The sequence below is a fragment of the Cetorhinus maximus genome, chromosome 25 (genome assembly GCF_964194155.1).
Source record: "Cetorhinus maximus chromosome 25, sCetMax3.hap1.1, whole genome shotgun sequence".
In the NCBI taxonomy this organism is placed as follows: Eukaryota; Metazoa; Chordata; class Chondrichthyes; order Lamniformes; family Cetorhinidae; genus Cetorhinus; species Cetorhinus maximus.
This window is the reverse complement of record NC_135903.1, coordinates 6,709,334-6,736,264: the sequence shown is the minus strand read 5'-3', so window position 1 is coordinate 6,736,264 and position 26,931 is coordinate 6,709,334. Positions and strand designations below refer to the sequence as shown.

The 26,931-nt window shown below is 42.4% G+C and overlaps 2 protein-coding genes across 5 annotated transcripts in view; both read left to right on the top strand.

The window, feature by feature from the left end:
* The window catches only part of LOC144667837 (alpha-2,8-sialyltransferase 8F-like), a 1,155,130-nt gene that overhangs the window by 65,014 nt on the left and 1,063,185 nt on the right, over positions 1–26,931 (top strand). The gene's annotated exons all lie outside the window — the stretch shown is intronic.
* On the top strand, positions 8,844–22,800 carry LOC144667689 (P43 5S RNA-binding protein-like). The gene is made up of 8 exons (XM_078529142.1): positions 8,844–8,958; positions 9,046–9,146; positions 10,524–10,625; positions 12,691–12,779; positions 15,031–15,111; positions 16,615–16,844; positions 18,028–18,081; positions 21,359–22,800. The coding sequence occupies exons 1-8, from the start codon at positions 8,845–8,847 to the stop codon at positions 21,581–21,583; spliced, it is 996 nt and encodes a 331-aa protein (XP_078385268.1). The 5' UTR covers position 8,844; the 3' UTR covers positions 21,584–22,800.

Sequence of the window (26,931 nt, the reverse complement as noted above, 5' to 3'; positions counted from 1 at the left end):
AGCCTAATATGGCTTAAGGGGTTCTCTGGACAGGGTAAAAGGGAGAGAACCTTAGACATCATTGGCATACCTCAAGAGAAGATGAGACTAGAGTCATAGAAGTCTACAGCACAGAAAAAGGCCCTTCAGCCCATCGGGTCTGCGCCAGTCAAACAAGTACTTAACTATTCTAACCCCATTTTCCAGCACTAGGCCAATAGCCTTGTATGCCATGGCATCGCAAGTGCACATCCAAATACTTCTTAAATGCTATGAGGGTTTCTGCCTCTACCACCCTTTCAGACAATGAGTTCCAGATTCCCACCACCCAGTGGGTGAAAAAATTCTTCCTCACATCCACTCTAAACCTCCTGCCCTTTACCTTAAATCTATGCCCCCTGGTTATTGATCCCTCCACCAAGGGGAAAAGCTCCTTCCTGTCTACCCTATCTATGCCCCTCATAATTTTATACACCTCAATCATGTCCCCCCTCAATCTCCTCTGCTCCAAGGAAAATAACCCCAGTCTATCCAATCTCTCCTCATAACTAAAACTCTCCAGCCCAGGCAACATCCTGGTAAGTCTCCTCTGCACTCTCTCTCTAGTGCAATCACATCCTTCCTATAATGCGGATTCCAGAACTGCACGCAATACTCTAGCTGTGGCCTAACCAATGTTTTATACAGTTCCAGCATAACCTCCCTGCTCTTATATTCTATACCTCGGCTAATAAAGGCAAGTATCCCATATGCCTTCTTAACCACCTTATCTACCTGTCCCGCTACCTTAAGGGACCGGTGGACATGCACACCAAGGTCCCTCTGATCCTTGGTACTTCCCAGGGTCCTCCCATTCATCGTGTATTCCCGTGCCTTGTTTGTCCTGCCCAAGGACATCACCTCACACTTATCTGGATTAAATTCCATTTGCCACTGATCAGCCCCTCTGACCAGCCCATCTTTATCCTCCTGTAATCTAAGGCTACCCTCCTCACCATTTACCACCCCACCAATTTTCATGTCATCCGCGAACTTACTGATCAACCCTCCTACGTTCAAGTCTAACTTGTTTATATATACCACAAACAGCAAGGGACCCAACACTGATCCCTGTGGAACCCCACTGGACACAGGCATCCAGTCACATAAACACCCCTCGACCATCACCCTCTGCTTCCTGCCACTCAGCCAATTCTGGATCCAATTTTCCAAATTGCTTTGGATCCCATGCGCTCTTACCTTCGTTATCAGTCTCCCATGCGGGACCTTATCAAAAGCCCTGCTGAAGTCCAAGTAGATTACGTCAAATGCATTGTCCCCATCTACACATCTGGTCACCTCTTTGAAAAATTCAATCAAATTGGTCAGTCATGACTTCCCCTTAACAAAGCCATGCTGACTGCCCTTGATTAATCCCTGCCTCTCCAAGTCTAGATTAATTCTGTCCCTCAGAATTGCTTCCAATAGCTTCCCCACCACTGAGGTTAGACTAACTGGCCTGTCATTCCCTGGTTTATCCCTTCCTCCCTTCTTGAATAACAGTGCCACATTGGCGGTCCTCCAGTCCTCTGGCACCTCTCCTGTGGCCAGAGAGGTATTGAAAATTATTGCCAGCACTGCTGCTATCTCCTCCCTTGCCTTACTCAACAGCCTAGGATACATTTCATCTGGGCCTGGAGATTTATCTACCTTTAAGCCTGCCGCCAGACCACTTAGAACCTCCACCCTTTTTATGCTAATTTCTTTAATTGTACCATAGTCCTTCTGCCTGATTTCCACATCCATGTCACCCCTCTCACTTGTGAACACCGACACAAAGTATTCATTTAGAACCCTACCTACGTCTTCTGGCTCCACAAACAAATTACCACTATGGTCCTTAATGAGCCTTACTCTTTCCCTAGTTATCCTCTTACTCTTAATGTATTTGTAAAATAACTTTGGATTTTCCTTTATTTTACCTGCCAATGTTTTTTCATGCCCCCTTTTTGCTCTCCTAATTTCCTTTTTAAGTTCCCCCCTACACATTCTATACTCCTCTGGGGATTCTGCTGTTTTGAGCCCTTGGTATCTGCCATAAGCCTCCCTTTTCTCTTTATCCAACCCTGTATATCCCTCGACATCCAGGGTTCCCTGGATTTGTTGGTCCCACCCTTTGTCTTTACTGGAATATGTTGGCCCTGTATACTGCTTCTTTCCTTCTTGAATGAGTCCCACTGCTCTGACGCAGATTTATCTAAAAGTAGCTGCTCCCAGTCCACTCTGGCCAAATCATATCTGATCTTACTAAAATTGGCCTTCCCCATCTTTGTCCTATTCCATAACAAACTTGAATCTAATGGAGTTATGATCACTATCTCCAAAATACTCCCCCACTGATTCCTCTACCACTTGCCTGGCTTCATTCCCTGAAATTAAGTCCAGGACCGCCCCCTCTCTTGTAGAGCCTTCTACATACTTGGTTTAAAAAGCTCTCCTGGATGCATTTTAAGAATCCTGCTCCCTCTAAACCTATCACACTATGACTAACCCAGTAAATGTTGGAGAAGTTGAAATCCCCCACTATTATTACCCTATTATTTTTACACTTCTCTGAAATTTGTCTACATATCTGCTCTTCTATTTCTCTAACTGTTTGGGGGCCTATAGTACACTCCCAGGAATGTGATTGCTCCTTTTTTGTTTTTCAGTTCTACCCATTTGGCTTCATTTGAGGAGCCTTCTAAGATGTCATCCCTCCTTACTGCTGTAATTCATTCCTTGATCAATATTGCGATACCCCCTCCTCTTTTACCTCCGTCCCTGTCTCACCTGAAGACCCTATATCCTGGAATATTGAGCTGCCAATCCTGCCCCTCTCTCAACCATGTCTCTGTGACAGCAGTGACATTGTGCTTCCGTGCATTAATTTGTGCCCTCAACTCATCTGCCTTATTTGTCAGACTCCTTGCATTAAAATAAATACCATCCAACCTTGCCAAACTCCCTTGTGCCTTAACTGTCCTATAATTTCTATGCCTTCCAGACTCACTTGCTCTCTTCTAATTTTGGCTGTGCATCTCCCCCTGCTGAACCTCCTTTCAGAATCCCATCTCCTTGCCAAGTTAGTTTAAACCCTCCCCAACAGCACTAGCAAACCTCCCCACAGGGATGCTGGTCCCATTCCAGTTCAGGTGTAACCCGTCCGCCTTGTACAGGTCCCACTGCCCCCAGAAACAGTCCCAATGTCCCAGAAATCTAAAGCCCTCCCTCCTGAACAATCTCTCCAGCCATACATTCATCTGGACTAGCCTCCAATTTCTATACTCGCTAGCGCATGGCACCAGAAGTAATTCAGAGATTACTACCTTTGAGGTCCTGTTTTTTAATCTGTTTCCTAGCTCCCTAAATTCTGTTTGCAGGACCTCATCCCTCTTTCTACCTATGTCGTTGATACCAATATGTACCACGATCTCTGTCTGTTTGCCCTCCCCCTTTAGAATGCCCTGCAGCCGTTCATTACATTCTTGACCCTGGCACCAAGGAGACAACATACCATCCTGGAGTCAGATCCACAGCCGCAGAAATGCCTGCCTGTTCCCCTTACTATCGAGTCTCCTACCACTATTGCTCTTCCCCTCTTTTTCCTCCCCCCTGTGCAGTTGAGCCACTCACAGAGCCATGAGTGTGGCTGCACTCTCCAGAGAAACCGTCACTCTCACCGTTTTCCAACACAGAAAAATGGTTCTTGAGGGAGATGCACCCTGGGGATTTCCTGACTACCTGCCTGACACCTTTCTCCTGACTGATGGTCACCCATTCCCTTTATGTCTGCACTTCCGTAAGCTGTGGGGTGACCACGCCTAAAAACGTGCTATCCACGAAACACTCAGCCCCAGACTACAGTCAACAGAACTCAGGAGACATGCAGGATTACGTGCTGAGGGATCCACTAAAACTTGGGGCAGCCGCCGCTACAGGGAAAGGTCGCTGTCTAAGACCTTTCTGCCATAGTGCACCGAGGGGCTAGGAATTGTATAGACCCCTCAGGCTGTATGACTCAGAAGCAATGTATACAGTGAATACAACATGTGTCACAATTGTATTGAAGCACCTCAGAGTGCAACATGATCTATGTAGATAACTTGAATACCATTGCACTCTCTGACTATCTGAAGTGTCCACATTGAGATGTCTGTAATGTTCATTGATTGTATTGAAGCACCTCACGATCTATGTGTAAAACTTGAATCTGATTGCACTTTTTGTGATGGTCATTTTGAAATGTTCTTTCAGATATTTTATGAATAAAGCATATTTTTCCAAAAAAAAACTTAGAAGACACGCCCCAGTGACTTTGACAGCAAGGGCCAGAGTCCACTGTCACAACTACTGCCATTGTTAGGTATTAATTTTCAGATATTAATTGAACTTAATAAACTTGTGCTACTAATCAAATACTCAGTGTCCATAACTGTTGGATCAAGGAGTGGTTAAGATCCTAATGCCTACCTCAAATCTTTACACTGGACTGGAAGTTTTCTTATTTTTATGTTCCAATGTTCCTTCACAGATTTTTTTGATAAACTATTGTCAAATGCATTTGGTAACACAAATCAATGATTTTAATTTAATATCACACCAACACCACACAGTCAACTACAGCTGTTAGACTGGTCTAGCAAGTAGCAATTCACTTAAATCACAAGTTTGTGGATTCAAACCTTAATTCTAAGCATTTGATATAGAATAACATTCCTGTGCATTACTCCAAAGGTTCTACTTTTCAGATGGAATTTTAAAGCAAGGTTTTACCCTTTCAGGTAGGCAGTAGATCCAATACACAATTTGAAGAAAAGAAGCTTCTCCCAGAATGCTGGCTAATGTTTGTTCCTCAATCAACATCACCAAAAATAGATTAACTAATGATTCATCTCATCTGCGGTCTGTGGGTCTTGCAAATTGGCTAATATATTTGCCTGAAGTGAGTGATGACTGCGCCTCAGAGGTTGTAAAGTACATTGGAATATCAGATTATAATTAAAAATCCATAATCTCTCTTATTTGGTATAATGTTCATTGTCAAACTCATTATCGTGATGTGATTTTTGTACACCCTGTGCCTAAACTCAACTAGTTGTGCTAATATCCACTTAAGTCATCACAACAGACTGTAACAAGGGTGCGAACAGGCAGTTAGTTTTGTCCAATTGAATTACTACGTGATTCTATTGATATCAGAAAGTATTTTTTTCATATAAAGGAGAGGCTGAGGTGTCAGCTGTGGCTCAGTTCATAGCACCCTCGCCTTTGAATCAGAGAGTTGTGGGTTCATGTCCCACTCCCGGAAAACCAAGAACTGTGATTGTACTCAAAGAGTTGCAATCTGTGACTGTTGATAACTCGAAAGAGTATAAAGGAGAGGCTGCTCTGTGAGCATTGTTATGATGTTACTGGACCAGTAATCCAGGACCCTGACCTAATGATGTGGAGAAAGTGTTTAAATCTCACTGCAGCTGGGGAATTTAAGTTGTTAATTAAATAAATCTGGGATAGAAAGCTAGTCTCAGTCATGGTAACCATAAAACTATTAGATTGTTGTTTAAAAACCCATCTGGTTCACTAATGTTCTTTAGGGAAGGAAATCTGCCATCCTTACCTGGTCTGGCCTACATATGACCCCGGACCCACAACAATATGGTTGATATTCTTTCGAGTTATCAACAGTCACAGATTGCAACTCTTTTGAGTACAATCACAGTTTGTGGTTTCCGGGAGTGGGACATGAACCCACGACCCTCTGATTCAAAGGCGAGGGTGCTATGAACTGAGCCACAGCTGACACCTCCCAACAATATGGTTGATACTCTTTTTGAGTTATCAACAGTCACAGATTGCAACTCTTTTGAGTACAATCACAGTTCGTGATTTCCGGGAGTGGGACATGAACCCACAACCCTCTGATTCAAAGGCGAGGGTGCTATGAACTGAGCCACAGCCGACACCTCCCAACAATATGGTTGATGCTTAACTGCCCTCTGAAATGGTTTAACGAGCCACAATGTTGTATTCAATGTCCCTCATTTACCCCTTTATCAAGGGCAATTAGGGATAGGCAATAAATACTGACCTTGTCGGAAATGCCCACACCCTGTGAATGACTAAAGAATATTAGTGTACCGAATAAACTTCCAGGGAGAATATTGATGGTGGAAACTCTGAAATCATTTAAGAAACAATTGGATTTCCCAATGTTGGGCTGGAGGTCTTGTGGTGCAGTGGTAGCATCCCTACCTCTGGATCAAAAGTTCTAGGTTCAAGTCCCACTTCAGAACTTGATAGCCATAGAAACTGTGTTCATAATGTGGCCAAACAGGTTAATAATCAGCTTACAAATCCTTCCAATATGGCAGGTGGTAAGAGTGGGAGAATTTCCTGGTCAGTCATACTGCAGAAGGCAACAGCAAACCACTGCAGTACTTTGCCAAGCATCATCATGAATGCAATCCAATCAAAGTCCATGGTTGCCAATGCCCTCTTAGGGCATGGTACCTGAAGGAGGATTGGTGGGGTGGAGAGATTGCAAGGTGCTTCTGGATGGATGAAAGGACTGAGATCTTTCTCACCTACAGCTATCTTATAATTTTTGAATGTTGAACTAAGTGAATAGTTTGCAAGCTGCAGGATTTGATCGCTCCCACAAGTTGCATTTCTCTGTAAACAGGGATGTTTGGCAAAATGATCCATTCAAATGCATTGTGGGAGAATGACAAATTTTACACCGATTTGACATCAGAAACATCACAAGATTGATTCAGGTGAGATGCTGTTTTAATATTCATTGCAGGCCATGATAAAGTTAAAACAAAAATATTCTGAAATGAATTTACATCTCACCCAAAAAAGCAACTCTTTCTCAAACAATCCCAGGATAGAAACATAGAAACTAGGAGCAGGAGTAGGCCATTCGGCCCTTCGAGCCTGCTCCACCATTCATTATGATCATGGCTGATCATCCAACTCAATAGCCTGCTCCCGCTTTTTCCCCATATCCTTTGACCCCTTTTGCCCCAAGAGCTATATCTAACTCCTTCTTGAAAACATACAATATTTTGGTCTCAACTACTTTCTGTGGTAACGAATTCCACAGGCTCACCAATCTCTGGGTGAAGAAATTTCTCCTCATCTCAGTCCTAAATGGTCTACCTTGTATCCTCAGACTGTGACCCCTGGTTCTGGACTCCCCCACCATTGGGAACATCCTTCCTGCATCTACCCTGTCTAGTCCTGTTAGAATTTTATAGGTTTCTATGAGATCCCTCCTCATTCTTCTGAACTCCAACGAATATAATCCTAATCAACTCAACCTCTCCTCAAATGTCAGTCCCACCATCCCAGGAATCAGTCGGGTAAACCTTTGCTGCACTCCTTCTATAGCAAGAACATCCTTCCTCAGATAAGGAGACCAAAACTGCACACAATATTCCAGGTGTGGTGTCACCAAGGCCCCGTACAATTGCAGCAAGACATCCCTGTTCCTGTACTTGAATCCTCTGGCTATGAAGGCCAACATACCATTTGCCTTCTTTACCGCCTGCTGCACCTGCATGCTTATCTTCAGTGAGTGGTGTACAAGGACACCCAGGTCTCGTTGCACATTCCCCTCTGAATTTATAGCCATTCAGATAATAATCTGCCTTCCTGTTTTTGCTACCAAAATGGATAACCTCATATTTATCCACATTATACTGCATCTGCCATCTCACTCAGCTTGTCCAAATCACACTGGAGCATCTCTGCATCCTCCTCACAGCTCACCCTCCCACCCAGCATTGTGTCATCTGCAAATTTAGAGATATTACATTTAATCCCCTCATCTAAACCATTAACATATATTGTGAATAACTGGGATCCCAGCACTGATCCCTGCGGTACTCCACTAGTCACTGCCTGCCATTCGGAAAAAGACCCATTTATTCCTACTCTTTGTTTCCTGTCTGCCAACCAGTTTTCTATCTATCTCAATACACTACCCCCAATCCCATGCGCTTTAATTTTACACGCCAATCTCTTACATGGGACTTTGTCGAAAGCCTTCTGAGAGTCCAAATAAACCACATCCACTGGCTCCCCCTCATCAACTCTACTAGTTACATCCTTGAAAAATTCCAGTAGATTTGTCAAGCATGATTTCACTCAGAATAATTCCAAGAGGAATCCCATATGGGGAAGCAATGGTATAGTGGTGTTACCACTGCACTTGTAATCCAGAGACCCAGGGTAATACTCTAGGGACTGGGGTTCAAATCCCACCATGGCAGATGAATTCAATATGGAATTAAAAGTCTGACACCAATATCCTATCTGCTGGTCTATATGTGATTCCAGACCTATATCAATGTGGCTGACTCTTAAATGCCCTGTGAACATGGGCAATAAAGGCTGGCCTAGCCAGCAACCCCCACATTCCATGTATGATTAATAACAAAAATTGTTGTAAAAACTGAACAGCATCTGTGGAGAGGAAGACGGAGTTCACGTTTCGAGGCTGTGATGAAAATGGTAAACAGCCTCCTGATCTTAATAGAGGAAGGGGCTTTAAGAATATTTTGTGCAGCTGTCCGAAGGTTTCTGATCATGAATTTTAATCCGGACAGATTAACTTCCACGTGAAAAGTTCCTGACCCCACAAACACCGCCTCTTTGTCTTTCAAAAACTGACTATTACCTACCACACACCGCTTTCAGTTCTAATCTACTCAGTAGATCCTTGTTTTATCCAATTGTTGGAGTGGAGTGGAGGTACAGCTGTGCTTAACGTCCCGCTGACTCTGTAAATGCATAAATAACAAATGTTTGCAGGTTCTCTCTTAGCTGGAGAGGAGGATGGAGGTTGAGGATAACTTATTAAAGCCTATCCCCTGTGACCACCCAGGCTGTCTGGCCACGTTCACCAGGATTTGGAAACTGCAGCAACATCTGAGTGTCCACACGGGACAGGTGAGGCGTCCATTGAACGCGAGTTTCTTTTTGAAGTCGTTATTCAAATTCTCTTAAGTCAACAGACTTAAAAATTCTCTTTGTTAGAAGCCTTACAAGTGTAATCAGGAGGAATGTCAAAAGACTTTTACCCGAAAGTCTCACCTGCAGCGACATACTCGCCAACATCTGGGACAGAGACATTTCAGGTAAGAACTGGAGGGTTGAGGGTAAACTGGGCACTGAGTGTGGAGCTAGTGGGTAGTTGAGGTTTGTTTGAGGAGGGAAAGGGGACAAATTGAGTTAAAAATCTCTGTGACTCTGCTCTTACCCAGTGTGTGTGTTAAAGCTTCTTTGTTGATTAGCCAATCTGAAGGAAAAAAACACACACAAACTTTATGAACAGACTTGTGATTCTGGGTCTTAAGCCATTTTGATCTGGTTACAATTAAAAGTTGTAACCCACCCACGGTCTAACTGAATAGGAAATAGACAAAGGGAAATCCAACACCCACTGCAAATATCCATGAGGCCCGAATTTAGTGGTAAAGATAAGATACATTCCAAACGTTCTAATTTTAAAGTGTGTAATAATATCTGTTGGTAAAAATGGCTATAAATAACTCTGACCATGAAGTGGATTATTACCGGCTAATTCCATCGAATTTGGGATGTAACAGCAAGTTTTTGTTTGCCACTAGATGGAACTATCTCTGCACTGGAGAATGTAGAGATGGTCGCACCTAGATTGGGAGCGTACTGAGCGCTCTCATTGCCTGAGGTGTAAATAACCCTCTCTTCGGCTCATTTCCTCTCTTCCCAAAGAGATAATGAATAAAGAAATAACGAGCATTTGTACTAAAACTGCAATCTCCTGTAGTCTCTAACATGAATTATAAAATAAGTTACAAATTTGTCTATCAAATATTAAAAGAGCAGAATATAAAGCTTTAGTCCTTATGTAACAAGGTAAAGACTCGGTGCCTTTCATTTCCAAACATTTAACGCACAACTGGGCCATAACCTGATGAGCATGCCCATGCAAGCTTCCTCCTCACCCCCCACCACCCTCTCACCTTATCAACATCTCTCCCTCACCCACTTCAGCTTTCCCCTCCATTGGGGTAACTTGGTAAAATGAGAGCTGCCTTACACAGGGCAAGGGTCCCATGAACAGTGACAATGACCTGATTTGTTTTGGTGATGGCTGAGGAATGAAATGTTGGCAGGATACAGAGCCCGGGAGCCTTCACATCCAGCTGAGGGGGTCAGACTGTTTAATGCCTCATCTGAAAGACGCTGGTGTGCCAACTGGGAATCTGAATTATTGACTAAAGTCGTGAGTGGAATTTGAACCCATTTTCTTTGACTCAAAAGGTTGACGTCCATGTTACTCTTGTTGCACTAAACAAACTGCCCTTTTCGTAGTTGAGAATTTGTTGTCTCCTATTGACTGCCTCAAACCATAAATTCAAAATTGGACAACCCAGATTCTGAGCTTTGTGTGAAGTAGCCAAATCACTTCAGCCACTTCTCAATAGGAAATGTACCTTTTCTTTAAAAACGTGGTGATTTTTCTTTTGCAGGTGTACAGCGGAGGGTTGCATAGGAACTTTTGTTAGCAGTGACCGTTTAAAGAAACACCTGAAGTATCGGCATGGAAACAAAGAATACTTCAAGGCGAGGAAGTAAAATCATTTAAAATGATCAGCTTCAGTCAGCATGACTGCATTTATCGTGCAATAGCTGTTGAGGCTTTTCAGATTTCATTGTAATGCATATGCAGCAACTATAATGTTGCTTTAGAACAAAATGTGGCCAAATTGGAATGATTCAGATTTTTGTCCCTACATTTTTGTGATTTATTGTGGATTTTTATGGGTAAGCTTTAACTTGGGATTTCTGAACTTGCTGAAACAATGGAGCTTTACTGTTGTGGGGGGCGGAGTGGGGGTGTTGGGGTGTGGAATGGAGCAGGGGAGGGGAGGGGGGGGTGGGATTACCCCAACCTGGGGGAGGGAAGAGCTTAGATAAACTGGAACAAAAACAGAAAATGCTGGAAAAACTCAGCAGGTCTGCAGCCTCTGTGGGGAGAGAAACAAAGTTAATGTTTTGAGTCCGCCTGACTCTTCAGAGCTAAGGGTCATACGGACTCAAAATGTTAACTGTTTTTCTCTCTCAGCAGATGCTGTCAGACCTGAGCTTTTTCAGCATTTTCTGTTTTTGTTTCAGATTTCCAGCATCCGCAGAATTTTGCTTTTATCTCGGATAAACTAGGTTGATTCTTGGTCTCAACTTGTTCTTCCCCCTTTATTCCCCTGCCTGGTCTACAATTCTAGCATGGATTACCTGCCTTGCTTCCATAACCTTTAATATCCTTGCCCATCAGATCTATCATTGTTGGTCTACCTGAGCATGCCTGGCCAGTGACCACTTGGGTGTTGGGCAGGATTGCTGAGCTGTTTGTGCGTAGGGCTGTGTTCATAAACCTGGTGGTGGACCCATGCTTTGGCACCTCCCACTGAACGTTCCAGTTAAGAATTATCCTTCTAAGATGAAGGGAAGCATTAGGGTCTCTTGGAGGGTGGTAAAGCACTAGTTGGCATACACACCTGGCTGGCGAGATCCCACCTACGGGCCTTATTGATAATCCTATATTGAGGATTCTTTGAAATGCTGCTGGCAAAAGTTTGCCGCTCCATGACCTGAATAATAACTTGGCTGTTCATCCACCTGTAAGGACATTTCTGTTCAAGGTACCTGTCTTTAGGCTTATTCTAGCAAGGACTCATCAAACATGGTCTAGAGCCACTTGCCCTTGCTGCAAAAGTAATGGTGTTGGGACACTGGAGAGTGGGGATGAATGTTGTCAGATGTTAGCTGCCTGTGTTCTCTCCTATAGCCCATGCTATCCAGGAGCTAAAATTGTCACACACACACACACACACCCCCCCCCACCCCCCCCACCCAACATGGTGCAATTGGATGTATTAAGGGCAGTTAGATGTGTTGAATGGCTTCATCTGATTGAGTTGTTGGTGCAAAGTCCTAATCTTCACCTCGTGGCTGCTTGAACTGGAACGTTCTTCCTCTGTAAAGGGGATTTTTTTTTCTTCTTGCCTTAAATTTTCCATCTTGACATTATGGTTGGACATCAGACAGCTCAGCAGGGTGGGAGTGGTGGAGAGGGAAGGCAAGTTGCCCAGTAGAAATTCTGGAGTTCTCCTTATCAACTCTGGGGCCCTGGGTTGGGAGAGCATTGCATAGTGCGGTAATGTATATTCAAGCTACTATTTCAAGTCTGGTTACAAAATTTAACATCCCAGAAGGAATAATACAGTTTGGATCAGTAATCTTATTTCCCAGTTTTTACTGCTTTTCCTTCTAGGATAGCTAGGATGAAGTGATTTCAAAATTTACCATTAGAAGTTGCAGCCCCCTTTATAGAAGCTCTTCCTCTCAACCTTGGTTGCATTTCTCACCCATGTTCTTTATTCACCCTGCGTGTGAACCAGGGAGAAGATTATCCACCGGAATTTCTGGGAGGGTATTGATTGCGTGACTGGAGCATTGGCTAATGTGATGCCCACCAGTGCACTAGAAGCTTTGTAATCAGAGGGCAACATGCCACAGATTCAAATGATCAAGCTTAAATGTATATGTAGTCTGAAATGGAGTAGGTCCTAAAGGGGGATTCATGGGATTGAAATTTGCCAATCATTCCATGAATTTTTGTGCTGCATTTTCTTGCAGTGTTCTTCTGAAGCTTGTGGAAAGACCTTCAAGAAGCGTCGAGATTTCCAGGTCCATTGTTACGAGCACAGTAAAGAGCCTGCTTTTGCGTGAGTGCAAAGATATATGTTCTGAAATACAATGTGCTTGTATCCTCTTCCACGTTCATGCTTAGCATGGCTGATTTTTTTTTTCTCTCGAAGGCATTTGATGCAAAGTTAGTATGTTCTTGGTATTATTCAAGTAATACAGAATGCATAATGAGACTGCGGAGGCACATAAAGGCACTAGCTTTATTGGAACACATCTTGCTGCTGTTGCTACATCTTACCATGAGCCTGCACGAGACCAAATCTGTTGCATCACTTCTGTGATGTACACAGTATATGATTAGCATAGAATCGTAGAGGTCTACAGCACAGAAAAAGGCCCTTCGGCCCATCAAGCCTGTATCAGTCAGACAAATACCTAACTATTCTAATCCCATTTTTCAGCACTTGGCTCATCGCTTTGTGCCATGGCATCGCAAGTGCACATCCAAATACTTCTTAAATATTGAGGATTTCTGCCTCTGCCACCCTTTCAGGCAGTGACTTCCAGATTCCCACCACCCAGTGGGTGAAAAAATTCTTCCCCACATTCCCTCTAAACTTCCTGCCCCTTACCTTAAATCTATGCCCTCTGGTTATTGATCCCTCCACCAAGGGGAAAAGCTCCTTCCTGTCTACCCTATCTATGCCCCTCATAATTTTATACACCTCAATCATGTCGCCCCTCAATCTCCTCTGCTCCAGGGAAAATAACCCCAGCCTATCCAATCTCTCCTCATAACTAAAACTCTCCAGCCCAGGCAACATCCTGGTAAATCTCCTCTGCGCTTTCTCTCGTGCAATCACATCCTTCCTATAATGCGGATTCCAGAGCTGCACACAATACTCTAGCTGTGGCCTAACCAGCGTTTTATACAGTTCCAGCATAACCTCCCTGCTCTTATATTCTATACCTCGGCTAATAAAGGCAAGTATCCCATATGCCTTCTTAACCACCATATATCCCTGTGGAGTATATTAAACAGAATTAACTCATTACACTACAGTCACCTTGTGTTGGAGGAAACTTGGGTGTGGAAGGAATGAAATTGAGAATTGCATGTCAATCTTTGCCAATTTAAAATTGATAGTACAATGTGTATGTTGTTGGAGTCTGCAGTCAAAGGTCAACAATGGCATTTGGAAACTTAGCAGTGCAGACTCCACTCCAACATTAAAGTACCAATTTCATTTAAGAGCTGGCTGAACTATCAACCAATTTATTTCTTTAAATTTGGGCTTTTGAATAAGACTGGCAGTAAATTCCATACATGCCTGATGATGCCCTTGTTTCAGGACAAGACTTAAATACAGTGAACTTTGCTTATTGGGAGCAATCTGTAACCAGGCCAAGGTGATGGGGGGGATTAAAACAAGAAAATGCTGGAAATGCGCAACAGGTCAGGCAGCATTTGCGGTGAGAAAGTTTCAGGTCTGTGACCTTCAGAAGTGAAATGTTAACACTTTCGCACTCGGATGAATTTCAGGCATTTTGTTTTTGTTACTGGCATTGGAAATCTGAATTTTACCCTGGAGCCAAAGGGCACTTTTGGTTTTATTGCATGCTACTGTGTATATTTACTGGTATGTCCCACTGATCTTGCCTGTTGTAATTGCTACTCGCTGTAATGGGTGAATAAATCTTGCCAAGGAAATTAGAATCTGCCCAATTGTTTTCTGCACTAGGTGCCAGAAGGATGGATGTGAAATGAAGTTTAAGACCCCAAATGAACGCAAAATGCATGAAAGAAAACATAATGGTAAAGGGATATAGTTAAATTAAACAACTTTGTGAAGTAATCCTATGGTGAGAGTTCATATACGTATGCTAGTTTTCACAGCCTGTTTTCCATTTGCTTGTAACTTGCCAGCATCAGCCATCTGTTTCTATCCCGTATCAATAATTATTTCTGGATCCTGGCTTTATTTTCGTGCTTGCCAATTGCTTTTAGTGAAGAAAGCTTAAAAACTGTCTCAAAGGTTCCCATCCTATTGTCACACTGTTGTTGAACTCGCTGGAACAGGATTTGAATCCGCAACCCGATTTGAGTATTATTGCCCACTGGAAAACAGCTGATAACTCTTAACCAAAATGTTTCCACCTCCCTTCACTTCCTTCCCAACCATGAGGGGGTGTTTTCACTTTAAATTTTCCAAAGGAAGTTGGACTAATTAAACCTAGGTTTTTATACACTGAAGTATTAGAATCACAAGCCTTTAAAAATAGTTTATGTAACTCTGGCAGTATTTTCTTTTTGATTTTTCCCCTCAGGTTACTCTTGCAGTTTTAAAGAGTGCCAGTTTGTTGCCACTGCATGGACACAACTACAGAAGCATCTGAAAACTCATCCAAGTAAGAGATTCAGTGAACTGGAGTTTTTATTTGTATCTGATTTCCAGCTCAATGAACCTTGCCTATATTAAAAAAATACATTGTAGCTTCTAAATCTTGACTAAAGCAGAATTATTAACTACTTTCTTGACCAGATTTTTGCCCTGAAACTTGTAGATGAATTTTTTTGATGTGAAAATTTCTTTCAGTGAAATATCAAGAATAATCTGGCTGGAGTGCACAACATCTTTGTCTTTGATTTAACCTGCTGACATCTTGGATAAGCTCATGTTTCCACTGAGTTTAGTGTTTATTTTTTATTCTCCTTTTGGCTTGTATAAACTTGGGGTATTTTATTAGAAGTTTTGCTTTACTCCAGTTTTAAATTGAGTCCAACCTCTGGCAAAAATGTGAAGCGTTTTCATGTATTGTGGCTGAGACACTTGATTAGAATGGAAAAATGCACTTCAGGTAACTTGATGAAGGGTGTCCTGCCTCTGCACCCGCCTCCCCCTTCCCGTGCTATGACCAATTATAGCAGCAGTACTACTGAAACTGGCTAACTTGACACAGACCAGCTGATACAGCCCACAATCTGGTTTGTGATCTATTGCTGAGCCATCATGAAGAGATTGGGTAAACTCCACTGTTGCCCTATTGGCCCTTTTCAAATTAGTCTGAGCCACTGAAGCTCAAATTCCACTGCAATGAGTCTTAATAGAGAAGAACATTTCAGTTGACTTGTTGACTTTAATTCCTTAGCAATAACCTCTCTTGATTTGGGGCACAGGAGAATTAAACTTCAATTTACTGTATGCCTACACAAGTGCACTTGAATTCACTGGCTATAAAGGTTGTCCGGTGCTTGGGGATATTGAGGACATAAATGCTATATAATGACAAAACCAGTTCTACTATAATTGGAAATTTACTTTTTGAACAAGTGCCAGACTGGAATATTTGGCCACTTGTGTTTTAGCAGTCGAGTGATCTATGCAAAAAGTGCAACTGTTAGGTTAGTGCACCCGAGAGTTAAACATCTGGTTTATCTGCCCCATCTGGCAAGAAACAGTGGGAGCAAATAAAATAATGCAAGCCACTCAAACCCCCACAACCCTTCAATCCTGCTATCGGGGTTTAACCTTGGCAGGCAGGTAACGTGCAAGTCAAGTCAGAATTCAGTCTGCAATTTTGATCTGTGCAGTGGGTGCAATTTTGATCTGTGCAGTGGGGGCGGTCAGTCAGTCAGGCAAACCTGTCAGGAGCTAGTTGCTGAGCCAGAGTTTATGGTAGGTAGCTCCTGAAGCCAGGCTAATTTTTTTTTTGCCTTCGCCAACCCCCCCCACCCCCCCCACCCCCACCCACATGTCCCTGACAGCAACCTCCAACTTCTGGATGCATATTAATAGGTTTATTGAATTGGTCTAGCTGTGGTTTTGAGTAACCTTTTTTTTTAATGGGTCATTATAAGGTTAAACTGACAGAATCTGCATTGATCATGCTTGCTGAACTGTCTGCCTATAGTTGAATACAGCTGTACCTATTGTGAAAAGAAATTGAAAGGCTCGAGTGCCCTCCGTAGACACAAGCGGACCCATATGGTGCAGGGCTCTGAGTGGGCATGTCCAATGGACGATTGCAAACTGAATTTCAGAACTGCCTTTAACTTGGAACATCATATCCGAAAAGACCATTTCAAGATCCTGGAATACAAATGCAACTTCCCAGACTGCCAGAAGGCATTTGCAATGAAAGTAAGTATTCCAGGGTGGGTATGATGGTCAGTGAGGGAGTGGGGCATTAATTAAAGCAGCATTTAAAATAAGCAGGTACAGCCTCTTTTTTTTTAAAAAAAAAGCTTATAATCTTGTTAGTTCTTAGTGGATTTGATAAATGGTATTTTGAGGGTTGAGGCAGTGAACTGCTCTGTGTTGTAGAGACTGTCAATGTGAATAGGTTGACCTGGAATAAAGCAGGGTCAGAGAATTGCGTACTGGTGTGGATAGATTAGTTGGGCCAAATGACTTGTTTCTACATTACAATTTCTGGGAGTGGCTGACATTTCTTAAGATTTGATTTTTTTTGAAATCATGAACTGCAACCACGCCCCCCCCCCCCTCGGAAACTTCATCAAACTGGACAGAAAATTGAAAAATGCCCATTTGAGTTGAGATGGGATTTTTCCTGGGTTGGGGAGGTGTTTGGGGACATTTGCATGACAAACCTGCCTGATTAGTCACTCATTGACTTGGCACTGAAGATGCCATGCCCTCTGCCTGATCCATCAGTTAGTGAGAGCATGGCTGATCTTCCTTAACTCCACTTTCCTGCCCTACCCCCATTCCTTTAATGTCCCAAAAAATTTCTCTTGCACGTACTCAAAAACACAACATTGAGTCCTCTGGGTTAGAGAATTGCAAAAATGCAGAGAATTCCAAAAGGTCATGTGCAAACGTCAGAGTGTGTCTTGATTGTCCCATAATGCACCTTCAGTCCTTCCATGTTTGTACTTCCCAACTTCAGAATATCCTCCTCATAATTTTACTGGAGTACTTTAATGTAGTGTATTATGACTATGTATTATGTGTATTATGAGTAAAAAGTGAGTAGCAGATAACGATAATGCCCTATACACCCTAAAATGAGGGAATAATTAAGGAAATTTACTTGTGATTGAACATTACTCTGGAGCTGCCAAAAATTCATTCCTCAATATTGATGAGTTAATGGCTCTGCCATTTTATCTATGTATAAGAAATCTTACCTTGTCCAGGTTGTTGGGCTGTTATTCTGCAAGGAATTAAAGTTGGGAGTGGGAGATATACCAAAGTGACATCCACTAATGCAGTTTGCATTTTAATCAAGTCAAATTACTGATATTTAAGTGTTGCACATTGCAATGAGCTAATGTGCATTTATCCAATATCCTTTCTTTAGGAAAGTCGTCTCCGCCATCTTGTGGTGCATGATCCAGAGAGGAAGAAACTGAATGTAGGTCACAAATTTTGCTTGGATGAAGCTTTTGCAGCTGTTGGTTATGTTTTGGGGCTTGACATTCACACGTTAAATGCCAAGTTCACATTCCTTAGAATGAAGTGAGCTGTGTGGATTGGGTCTTCATGCTCCTTGCAGGAGCTTTGAAAATCTTAGATGCCAGGACTTCAGCTTGATGGATTTTGCTGTCACCTGGTGCCTGGACCTTTGGAGAAAACTTCTGGCCTTTGATTTGCTGCCTTAACTTCATTCACCTCCTGTCCCTTGGTGCTGCATTGTGCAGTCAGGATTTTCCACACTCTGGCTTTCTTTGTAGTTAATCTTTGCTATTGTATTTTGTGTGAACTCTGATGCTATTAAACCCATTGCATTTGAGAACAAATCCAATGATCCTGCTATTTTGTTCTGTATCTTCCCCTGCTTCAATCCCTCACTGAAGTAATTCTCTCTCTGGAAAAGCATCCTGTAGATCTCAAAACTAATTACTAAATTGCCCGCTTATTACTCCCATACATGGATAAATTGGGGAAACATTTAAAATCTTTCATTTTAGAATCTATTGATTTTTAATTCCAAGGAATGCTCCTTTTTAACCTTGACACAAAGCATTCTTACTACTATTTCCTCCTAAAATGATTTGTTCCCTTAACCTGTGCCTGTAGTGCACAGATATCTTTGTCACTGAGATTGAGACCATTCGACTGGCTGCCTCTGTCACCTCCACTCACCTCTCAGAACAAATGTCCTCCAAACCTACTGCCCTCTTGGATGTCCCTATTCCCACTAAACTGCTGACCACTCCATTTCTCTTTCTGACTGATGGTTTCTCTTTCAAATCTTTCTTCTTTCTCGGGATGCGGTGGCAAATCCAACACTTGCTGCCCATCCCTAATTGCCCTTGAATGGAATGGCTTGCTAGGCCTTTTCAGAGGGCAGTTAGGACTCAACCACATTGCTGTGGATCGGGAGTCGCTTGTGGCCAGATCAGGTTAAGGATGGTAGATTTCCATCCCCAAAGGAACCAGATGGGATTTTACAAGAATTGATAGTTTCACGGTTGCTATTATTGAGTGGAACTTTCAATTCAAGATTTATTAACTGAAGTTAAATTCCACCAGCTGCCATGGTGGGATTTGAACCCATGACCCCAGAGCATTAGCCTGGGCCTCTGGATTGCTAGCCCAGTAACATTACCATTACGCCATTGTCTTCCCTCAAGTCTGTTGAAATCAGCCTTCTGTCCTTGCAGAATATCTCCCAAATCCACCCATCTTTCCAGAACTCCTGCTCTGTGGGGTGAACGGCCCCTTCAAATGTTGTAAATATGCAAATAAATGTAAAAGGATCTGATTTGTGTGCAGCCTGTATGGGACTTTTCAGGTTGCCACTCATTAGCTCAGTACCACAATAGCCCTTATCGTAGTCACAAATGATACCCTGTGTGGCTGACTGAAATAAACTATCCCTCCTTCTTCTTGACCTATCTGCAGCCTTTGAAACACCATCATCCAAAGCCTTTCCTGCCTCATCCAGCTGAGGGAGGCTGCATTTGCCTGGTTCCATAGAATTGTGTGCAATTCCTTCTCTTCCTGCTCTTCCACCATTAGTTCCAGTGTCCCTAAAAGGATCTCACCTTGTTTCTCACCCCCCCACCCCCTTTCTCACCTACATGTTGCCCCTCAAAGTCATGCAAAAAAACACCATCCGTTTCCAAATGTTTGCTGAAGATACCCAACTTGACACTACTGCCACCCCTCAACCTTCACTGCCTCCAGATTGTCAAACTGCTGGTCAATATCTAGTGCCAGATCAGTAGAAGCTTCCTCCAACTAAATATTAAGACAACTATTTCTCACCACTTAATGACACCATTCTAACTGCAGCTGAATCAGACTTTGACTTAGTTGAGCTTCCAACCATATCCGGCACCATCTCCGGCAGCTTCCTTATCACCTGATTCTGTCCCAAGTCCCCATTCATGCTTTTATCTCTGGCCTTGACAATTCTATCCTCAAACATGGAAGTTATTCGAAGTTCTGCTCATCCCACTCCCTCCCACCTCTCCCTGCCCTGCCCCCACCCCCCAACTATGCTTGATCTACATTGGCTCCTAACTTTAAAAAAAAAAAGCACTTCTAAATTCTCATCTTTCTTTTCAAATCTCTCTGGCTTTTCCTCTCCATATCTCTAATCTCCTCCAGTCCCAAAACACTCCCAATATCTTTGCTCCTTTAATTCTGGATTTTTGAGCAGCACTACTTACTATTGGTGGCTGTGCATGTGGAATTTATTTTTCTATTTTAGACACTCCCTAAAAATTTTGACCAAACCTTTGGTCACTGGTCAACTGTGGCTGAGAATTTTTAAATGCTTCTGTGCACCTTGGGACACTGGTATTTAAATATTGAAGTTCTTCCTGTCTCCATATAGTTGAAGACCACACACAACCCCCTGACCCCACCCAAAACAGTGCTATGGAATCCCTTAAGTCCCAGTGCAATGACTCTGGGGAATTGCCCAGGAAGTTTGAAGTTTGGACAATTCTCCTGTTCTCTGGGACTCTCCCAAAGTGTCCAGTTCAAATTTACCTGAATTGTTCCCCAGGAAATGCTACATTAAAATCTAGTCTAACACCTGGGTAACTACAACTGATAGTCACATCAGTCTCCCCCACCCCCAAAAAAAACCTCCAATCACTCACTGACCTCCCCCAACTCTCCTCTCTAAACCTGGACTCTCCTTTTTAGTCCCCCCCCTAACCACAAAGCCAGACCTCGCCATCACAGCAACCCACCCCACCCCAGTCAACCGTGTAGCTTTTCAAAAAACTAGAATATGGCAACTAGTGCTGTAAGAACAGTATGGATTGAGTGGACTGCTCCCTCTTGAGGTTTCTGCACTGACAGTTCTGCAGGATCTGACTGTGGGAAGATGGCCCTGAAAAATCACAGGAGGCTAAGTGTGTGTTTTTTTAGCTTCCTCGGTCAGAGTCCAATCCTGAAGTTTTGGGCCATTGTGTTCCCTACAGTAAATCAGTGACCATATGCACTTGTCACTCCTGCATTTGCTTATGGGTGTATTCCTAGATGTGTGCTGGAAAATAGTACTAGTATTTTGGGACCTTGAGCATCTGTAAACAGCAGTCTGTAGTCCTGTACTGTACTTAATTGGTGAGTTCAATAGGGGAAGAAATGATGGCCCTATCCATTTGATTCTGGTTCATTTAAGCTTGTTTGGGCCTACTGTATAATTCAGAATAACTCCTTCATTGCAGATCAATCATGACTGTAGACAAAAACGACGCCAAGGCCGGAAGAACTTGGTTATCGAAGAGAAGCTGACTAGGCTCTTCAATGAGAAAAAACTCTTCAAATCGAAAAGTAAGATTGAGAGTGATCTCTCTGGTCTCTTCAGTGAACGTAAAATTACACATCCTGTGACTATTGAAGTCAATCTGAAACAACTGTTTGAAAACCAGCTGTTTCTACCAGAAAAATAGCTTATGGTAACTTTGTTTTACAATGGATGAGAAGATGTGATTTATTTTAATTTGTAACCAGCTGAGCATTCAGCTTGATTGGATAGTTCCCTAAGTTTAAGTGCTAATTTAATTTCTAAACATTTTTTAATGCTTTTTGTTCAGTTATCTGGTTAGCTAATTTGAGATGCTGGGATTTTGATTTGGAAGTTTTTTAAAAAGAAAAAAGTTGAGTCTTGGATCTGAAGTGTAGAGTATTGATAACTTGACAGTCTTGATAACTTGACAAATAATTCAGTTTTGGAAAACTGGTTTTGAGTTTGGAATTAGTCAAGAAAGCTGTTGCCAGTACATTTTGTGAAATGAGTTTTGTTTAACTTTCTGAAAATACAGCAATGTTCAGATTTGCAGGAATGTCTGCTTAGAACTTCAATGTTGCTCTTGCATCTCTTCTCCCACCTCCACCGCCCTGCACCCCCAAATTGTCAATCTTCCTGGCCTGTAGTTGTAAGCCATCTTCTTGGTATGTGCAAAAGACGAACGTTGTAAAATTATCTGCAGAATTGCCTGACAAGCAGGGGTGTGCCTGGTAATATATTTTTTGCTTAAGTTAGCTCCAGTATGAGTGTATCCCATGAGCTGAAGATGCACTGAAATGTAATTGGCTCTAGATGTGTATTTAATTCTCAACTTCCATTGTTAAAGCTTTGTCAGCTTTTTGAGTAGAGGGAACGCAACACTTTTTGGGAAGAAGGATGCTTCATGATAAAATACTCCAACGACTGGGCTTTTAAAGATCTTTCTTTGATCATGGGATGTGGGCATCATTGGCAAAAACTGGCATCAATTGCTCATCCCTAATTCACCTTGGAAGGTGGTGGGTTGCTGCCTTTAACTTGTAGTCTGTGGTATGTATTGGACCTACCAGTTAATTCATCAGTGGTGGAGTTTGGTGCTGTGGAGTTGTTGATATGTGGCTCGAATTTGCAGCTGGGCTGCATCTATTATTATTTCAGGATGTAGTCTTCAGTTGTTGCATGTTCCAATGAGGCTATGGACAATGAAGGCTAAATGTCAGAGGTTTCAAACTGGTTAACAGGTCCAAGAGTGCTGCCAAGTACATTTTGTTAAGCCAAGGTGGTTTGATTTTATTTTCTGTAGTAAAACTCTGCAAGTGATGTGTATTGTAACATGTGCTCCTGTGTTAATAAACATGCAAACTACTTTACTGTGTTCAAGTGACCTGGGCTGTGTGCATTTTCTTTACCTCTTGCAAATCTCCATTCCTGGATGTTTAACCTTGTGTGCACAGTACGGAACACTCAAAGCCTGGGCCCATGGTGCTGAAACCTGACAATGAAATGTACACCAGGCTAGGAACTTGACAAAGCTTCATCAGTCAAAGCACTGCCTGACTATTTAATTCTGGATGTTCTGCCTTTGAGCCTGGAAGACCTCTGGCTAGGGTTTTGATGTACTTTGGAATTAAATTCAGTTCTGACTATAGTCCGCCCCATTTATAGTTTTTTTTTTGTGCATCTGTGTGCTATGGAAAAGGGACAACTTTCCAACTGTGGTAATTTGCTGATCTGATTCAGAAAAAAATATCGCAGTTGTTAGCATATATTAAACCATTTGCTTTATTAACTCATACAATGGAATAATTGAACTTTTTCTCCTAAGGGGCTAATCATTACCAGTGCTCCTGATGCCTTGGGGGATTATGGGCTAGCTTCTATATTGCTACTTGAGCAGTGAGCAAGATCAATGTTAATTAACTTGGGGTCCTTGCTACTAATCAAGAGGCCTGAGCTAACAATTTGGAGAGGGGTCCCAGCAAAGTTATTCCAAAGCTAACATTTCTGGACTTGAGTCAAAATTTAGAAGCTGTCAGAGCAGTTAAGCAACAGCCTTAAAAGACATACTTGGGAATAAACATCCTAGATTCTACCAGAAGGAAAAACCAGTTCAAAATTTTCCAAATTGATTAAATCCGTAATACTGAAGTTTCTTTTTGAGGTACAAAAGACCAGTTTGGACAAGTTTTACTGGTACCCTTCATTTCCAAGTTTTTGATTTTTTTTTTTCCTTTTCTCACTTATGTACTTGTCTGCACACAAGGCAGACCCACCTGAAGGGGCAAGTCGGTGTGTCCCTGGGTAGTAGTATTGATTAGAGCTTCGTTTGCCTCTTGGCTGTGCAGGTTTCTAACTTTGGTCTACACAAGCCAGTAGAGGGGGCTACAAGGCCATTACTGTAGGTAAATTTGTCTGCAAAGTATTGATGGTTGGTGGGGAATGTGTAGCAGTGATCAGCCTAACCAATGTTTTAATGCCTTGCCTTTCCCGCACTGCTTCTTGAAGCTTGCTTTTGATGTATCTAATTTACAAATTCGCATGAATGTGTTTATATCTAATGCAGTGATTCCCAAACTTTTCTGGTGTGACCCCATTTTAATGCCTCTGACCCTTGAGACCCCAAGGAGTGACGGTTTTTGGTGTGGGGGGTGGGGGGGGGGAAAGAGAGGAGATGTGTTATGAGAGTTGTTGAATGGGTTGGGTGTGGATGGAATTGGGCAGTTTTTCCAAACACTCCCCTATTCATGGGCTGCTTTGTTTTGTATTTGGGCCTCAGAGCAGTCTATTAGGTCACATTCATCAACAAAATGTGGATTTAAAGGGTCCTCCCAGCTGTCAAATAATTGAGCTCCAAGGCAGCCATTGCTCCCTCAGCTTGTGACCTCAGTGGGGGCCATGACCCAGTTTGAGAAGACCTGATCTAATTGCTGTGCCTGTACACTATCATTTTTGACACAAATAACGTAAATTCGCTCAATTGAAGTTTTGGAATTGTTCTCCCATACCACTTAATGAATGACTGAAGCCATTGTGAGCATTTTCTTCAATATGTATAAACTATACTACCCACCTGTCATTTTAAGTCTGTGTACTTGCTGGTTTTGTAGTTGAACCCTGGTGCAGTTTAGAACCCAAAAGGGATGGAAATTATTTTCCTGGCTTATTTTGAAAGTTACCTACACTAGTTTATTGTGGACTTGATTTGACAGTGAACCTTCTCCCTCTTGTCCTCTTACTCCCTCCCCACCCCCAATGTTTCTGCTTTAGGTATCAGTGGGTTGATTTTTTTTAAACCTCCCAATGAATTTAATTTAGCCATTCAAAAGACTTCTAACTTTCAGTCCTGCTCTGTACAGCTGTCACTTGGTGGTTCATGGATAGAAGTGGGTTGGGTTTGCTAGGTGAAGTACAGCCCTGGGATTTGATGGGATCTAAAGTAATTTTTGTTGAGGCAGCCTTTGAATTGCTATTGATTTCTTTCACTTGCCCTTTCCTCATCTGTTCAATACAATATTTGCAAGAGTTCTCCATTGGCATTAATCATCTGTGCCCTTGAATCATCAATTGAGGAGTAATGGCACAGACCTGACAGTTGCAGTCTGTTATCTCTAGCCTGTGATCTGGGTTCAGATTGGCATTGTACCTGCTTCATCCCACACTGCACGCATCCTATTGATAGCTTTATTTGGGCTGGGGGTGAAACACAAGACCCCAGTGAGAATTCTTCCTTGTGTTTCATTTTTTTCTTAAAGGAAAAATGGGACAGGTGAATTTATCAACTTGTATAGAATAATGCAGATACTAGAAATACTAAGCAGGTCAAGTGACATCTAGGGTAAGGGAAATGATTAATATTGGGTCTGTCTAGTGCATACCTTCTGTTGCTACGTGCTAAAATACTATGAACCCAGGAGGAAACCATTTGACCCATTCTGCTTCTGCCAGGTCTTTGAAAGAAGTATCCAATTAGTCTTGCATCCTAATTCCATTTACCCACTTTCCTTGCATCCCAAGGTATATCACTCAGGTGTAATGCTAGGTCAATTGTTAAAGTAAATTGCTGGTTCTAAGTTCCATCCTTCTATAACCATTTGCATGTAAAGTTTTCTAATTTCTCACTGAAAGGTTAGTTCTAATTTTTTGGGCTGTTTAAAGCACCAGAAAATTGATTTTGTTTTCCACCCAAGATTAGGGCTAGAGCTGCTAATTCCAGGAAATATCATACAAATTAGGATTGTATTTCCTTGTAATTGGCCCTTGAGTCCAAATGGACTTTAATGTTCACTCTCTGCTTCGTAAGGTTCAAGTCCATTCGAGACTTGAGGACGCAGCCTAGATTATCAGAGCAGCGCTAGGGTGTGCTGCATGTCCAAGGTGCTGTCTTCAGACAAGATCCTAAACCAAGACCCCATCTGTGCTCACATGGATATGTAAGACACACTGTTTGAAGAGCTGTTCTCCTTGATATCTTGGCTAATATTTATCTATTCCTCAACCAAACAGTTTTATCAGATTGTTGCCACATTGTTGGTTGTAGGAGTGTTTTTTCATTCAAGGGATGTGGGCTTCACTGGCTAGGCCAGCATTTATTGCCCATCCTGAATTGCCCTTGAGAAGGTGTGGTGGTGAACTGCTGCCTTGAACAGCTGCAGTCCATGTGGTGTAGGTATACCCACAGTGCTGTTAGGGAGGGAGTTCTCAGATTTTCACCCAGTAACAGTGAAGGAAGGGTGATAGTTCCAAGTCAGGATGGTGAGTGGCTTGGAGGGAAACTTCCAGGTGGTGGTGTTCCCACCTATCTGCTGCCCTTGTCCTTCTCGATAGCTGTAGTTGCGTTTTGTTCAAACAGTTGTATAAAAAGGAACCAATACAGCAAAGTACTTCATTAGCGGTAATATACTTTGGGGCACGAGGTTGTGAAAGACTGAATGCAAGTTCTTTACTTGAATCTTCGATATGTGATTTGCTACTTAAGGTTTTTGTGATGGGGGGTGGGGCCTCTTGGAAATGCCCAACTGACAACTGGGTGTGGGTCAAATCAGCCTAGACTTGAGGGAATTATCCTATTGGTTTAGCCTGGGGGCCCTTCAATGTAAAATTAATACAGTGGGAATGAGCAGTATTTTTAGAGGAAAAGTTCTTGAACTTGAAGCATCTTGGTTAGGTAGATATCCATATGAATAACTAGTTGCTTATCAATGTGTTATTTTACACTCCAGGTTGCTGCCACCTGCTTAAGCACTTCCAAGAATTTCCAACAAAATTGGTCATATGGAAATTGGAAGGGGATGAAGTGACTGTCCTTGAACATTAAATCTTAACTGTTTAAACTGGACCATACTGACAAACTTACAGGAACATTTGGCTTTGAAGCATGGAATTTAGGATTGTGACTATTGGGCTGCTGGTTAGAAAGAAATGAAGTTTCCACCTTTTTCTGACCTCCCCTGGCATCTGTCAATTATCAAGACTGAAGTGGTTATTTTCTAACTGATAATGCAAACACTGGAA

Bases quoted from the DNA above. Each gene is read 5' to 3' on its own strand.
- LOC144667689 (XM_078529142.1), top strand. From the start codon at position 8,845: ATGGAGGTTGAGGATAACTTATTAAAGCCTATCCCCTGTGACCACCCA. The intron at 12,780-15,030 runs GTGAGTGCAAAG...TTTTCCCCTCAG, and splicing joins AGTAAAGAGCCTGCTTTTGC to GTTACTCTTGCAGTTTTAAA. The intron at 18,082-21,358 runs GTAGGTCACAAA...CCTTCATTGCAG, and splicing joins CAGAGAGGAAGAAACTGAAT to ATCAATCATGACTGTAGACA.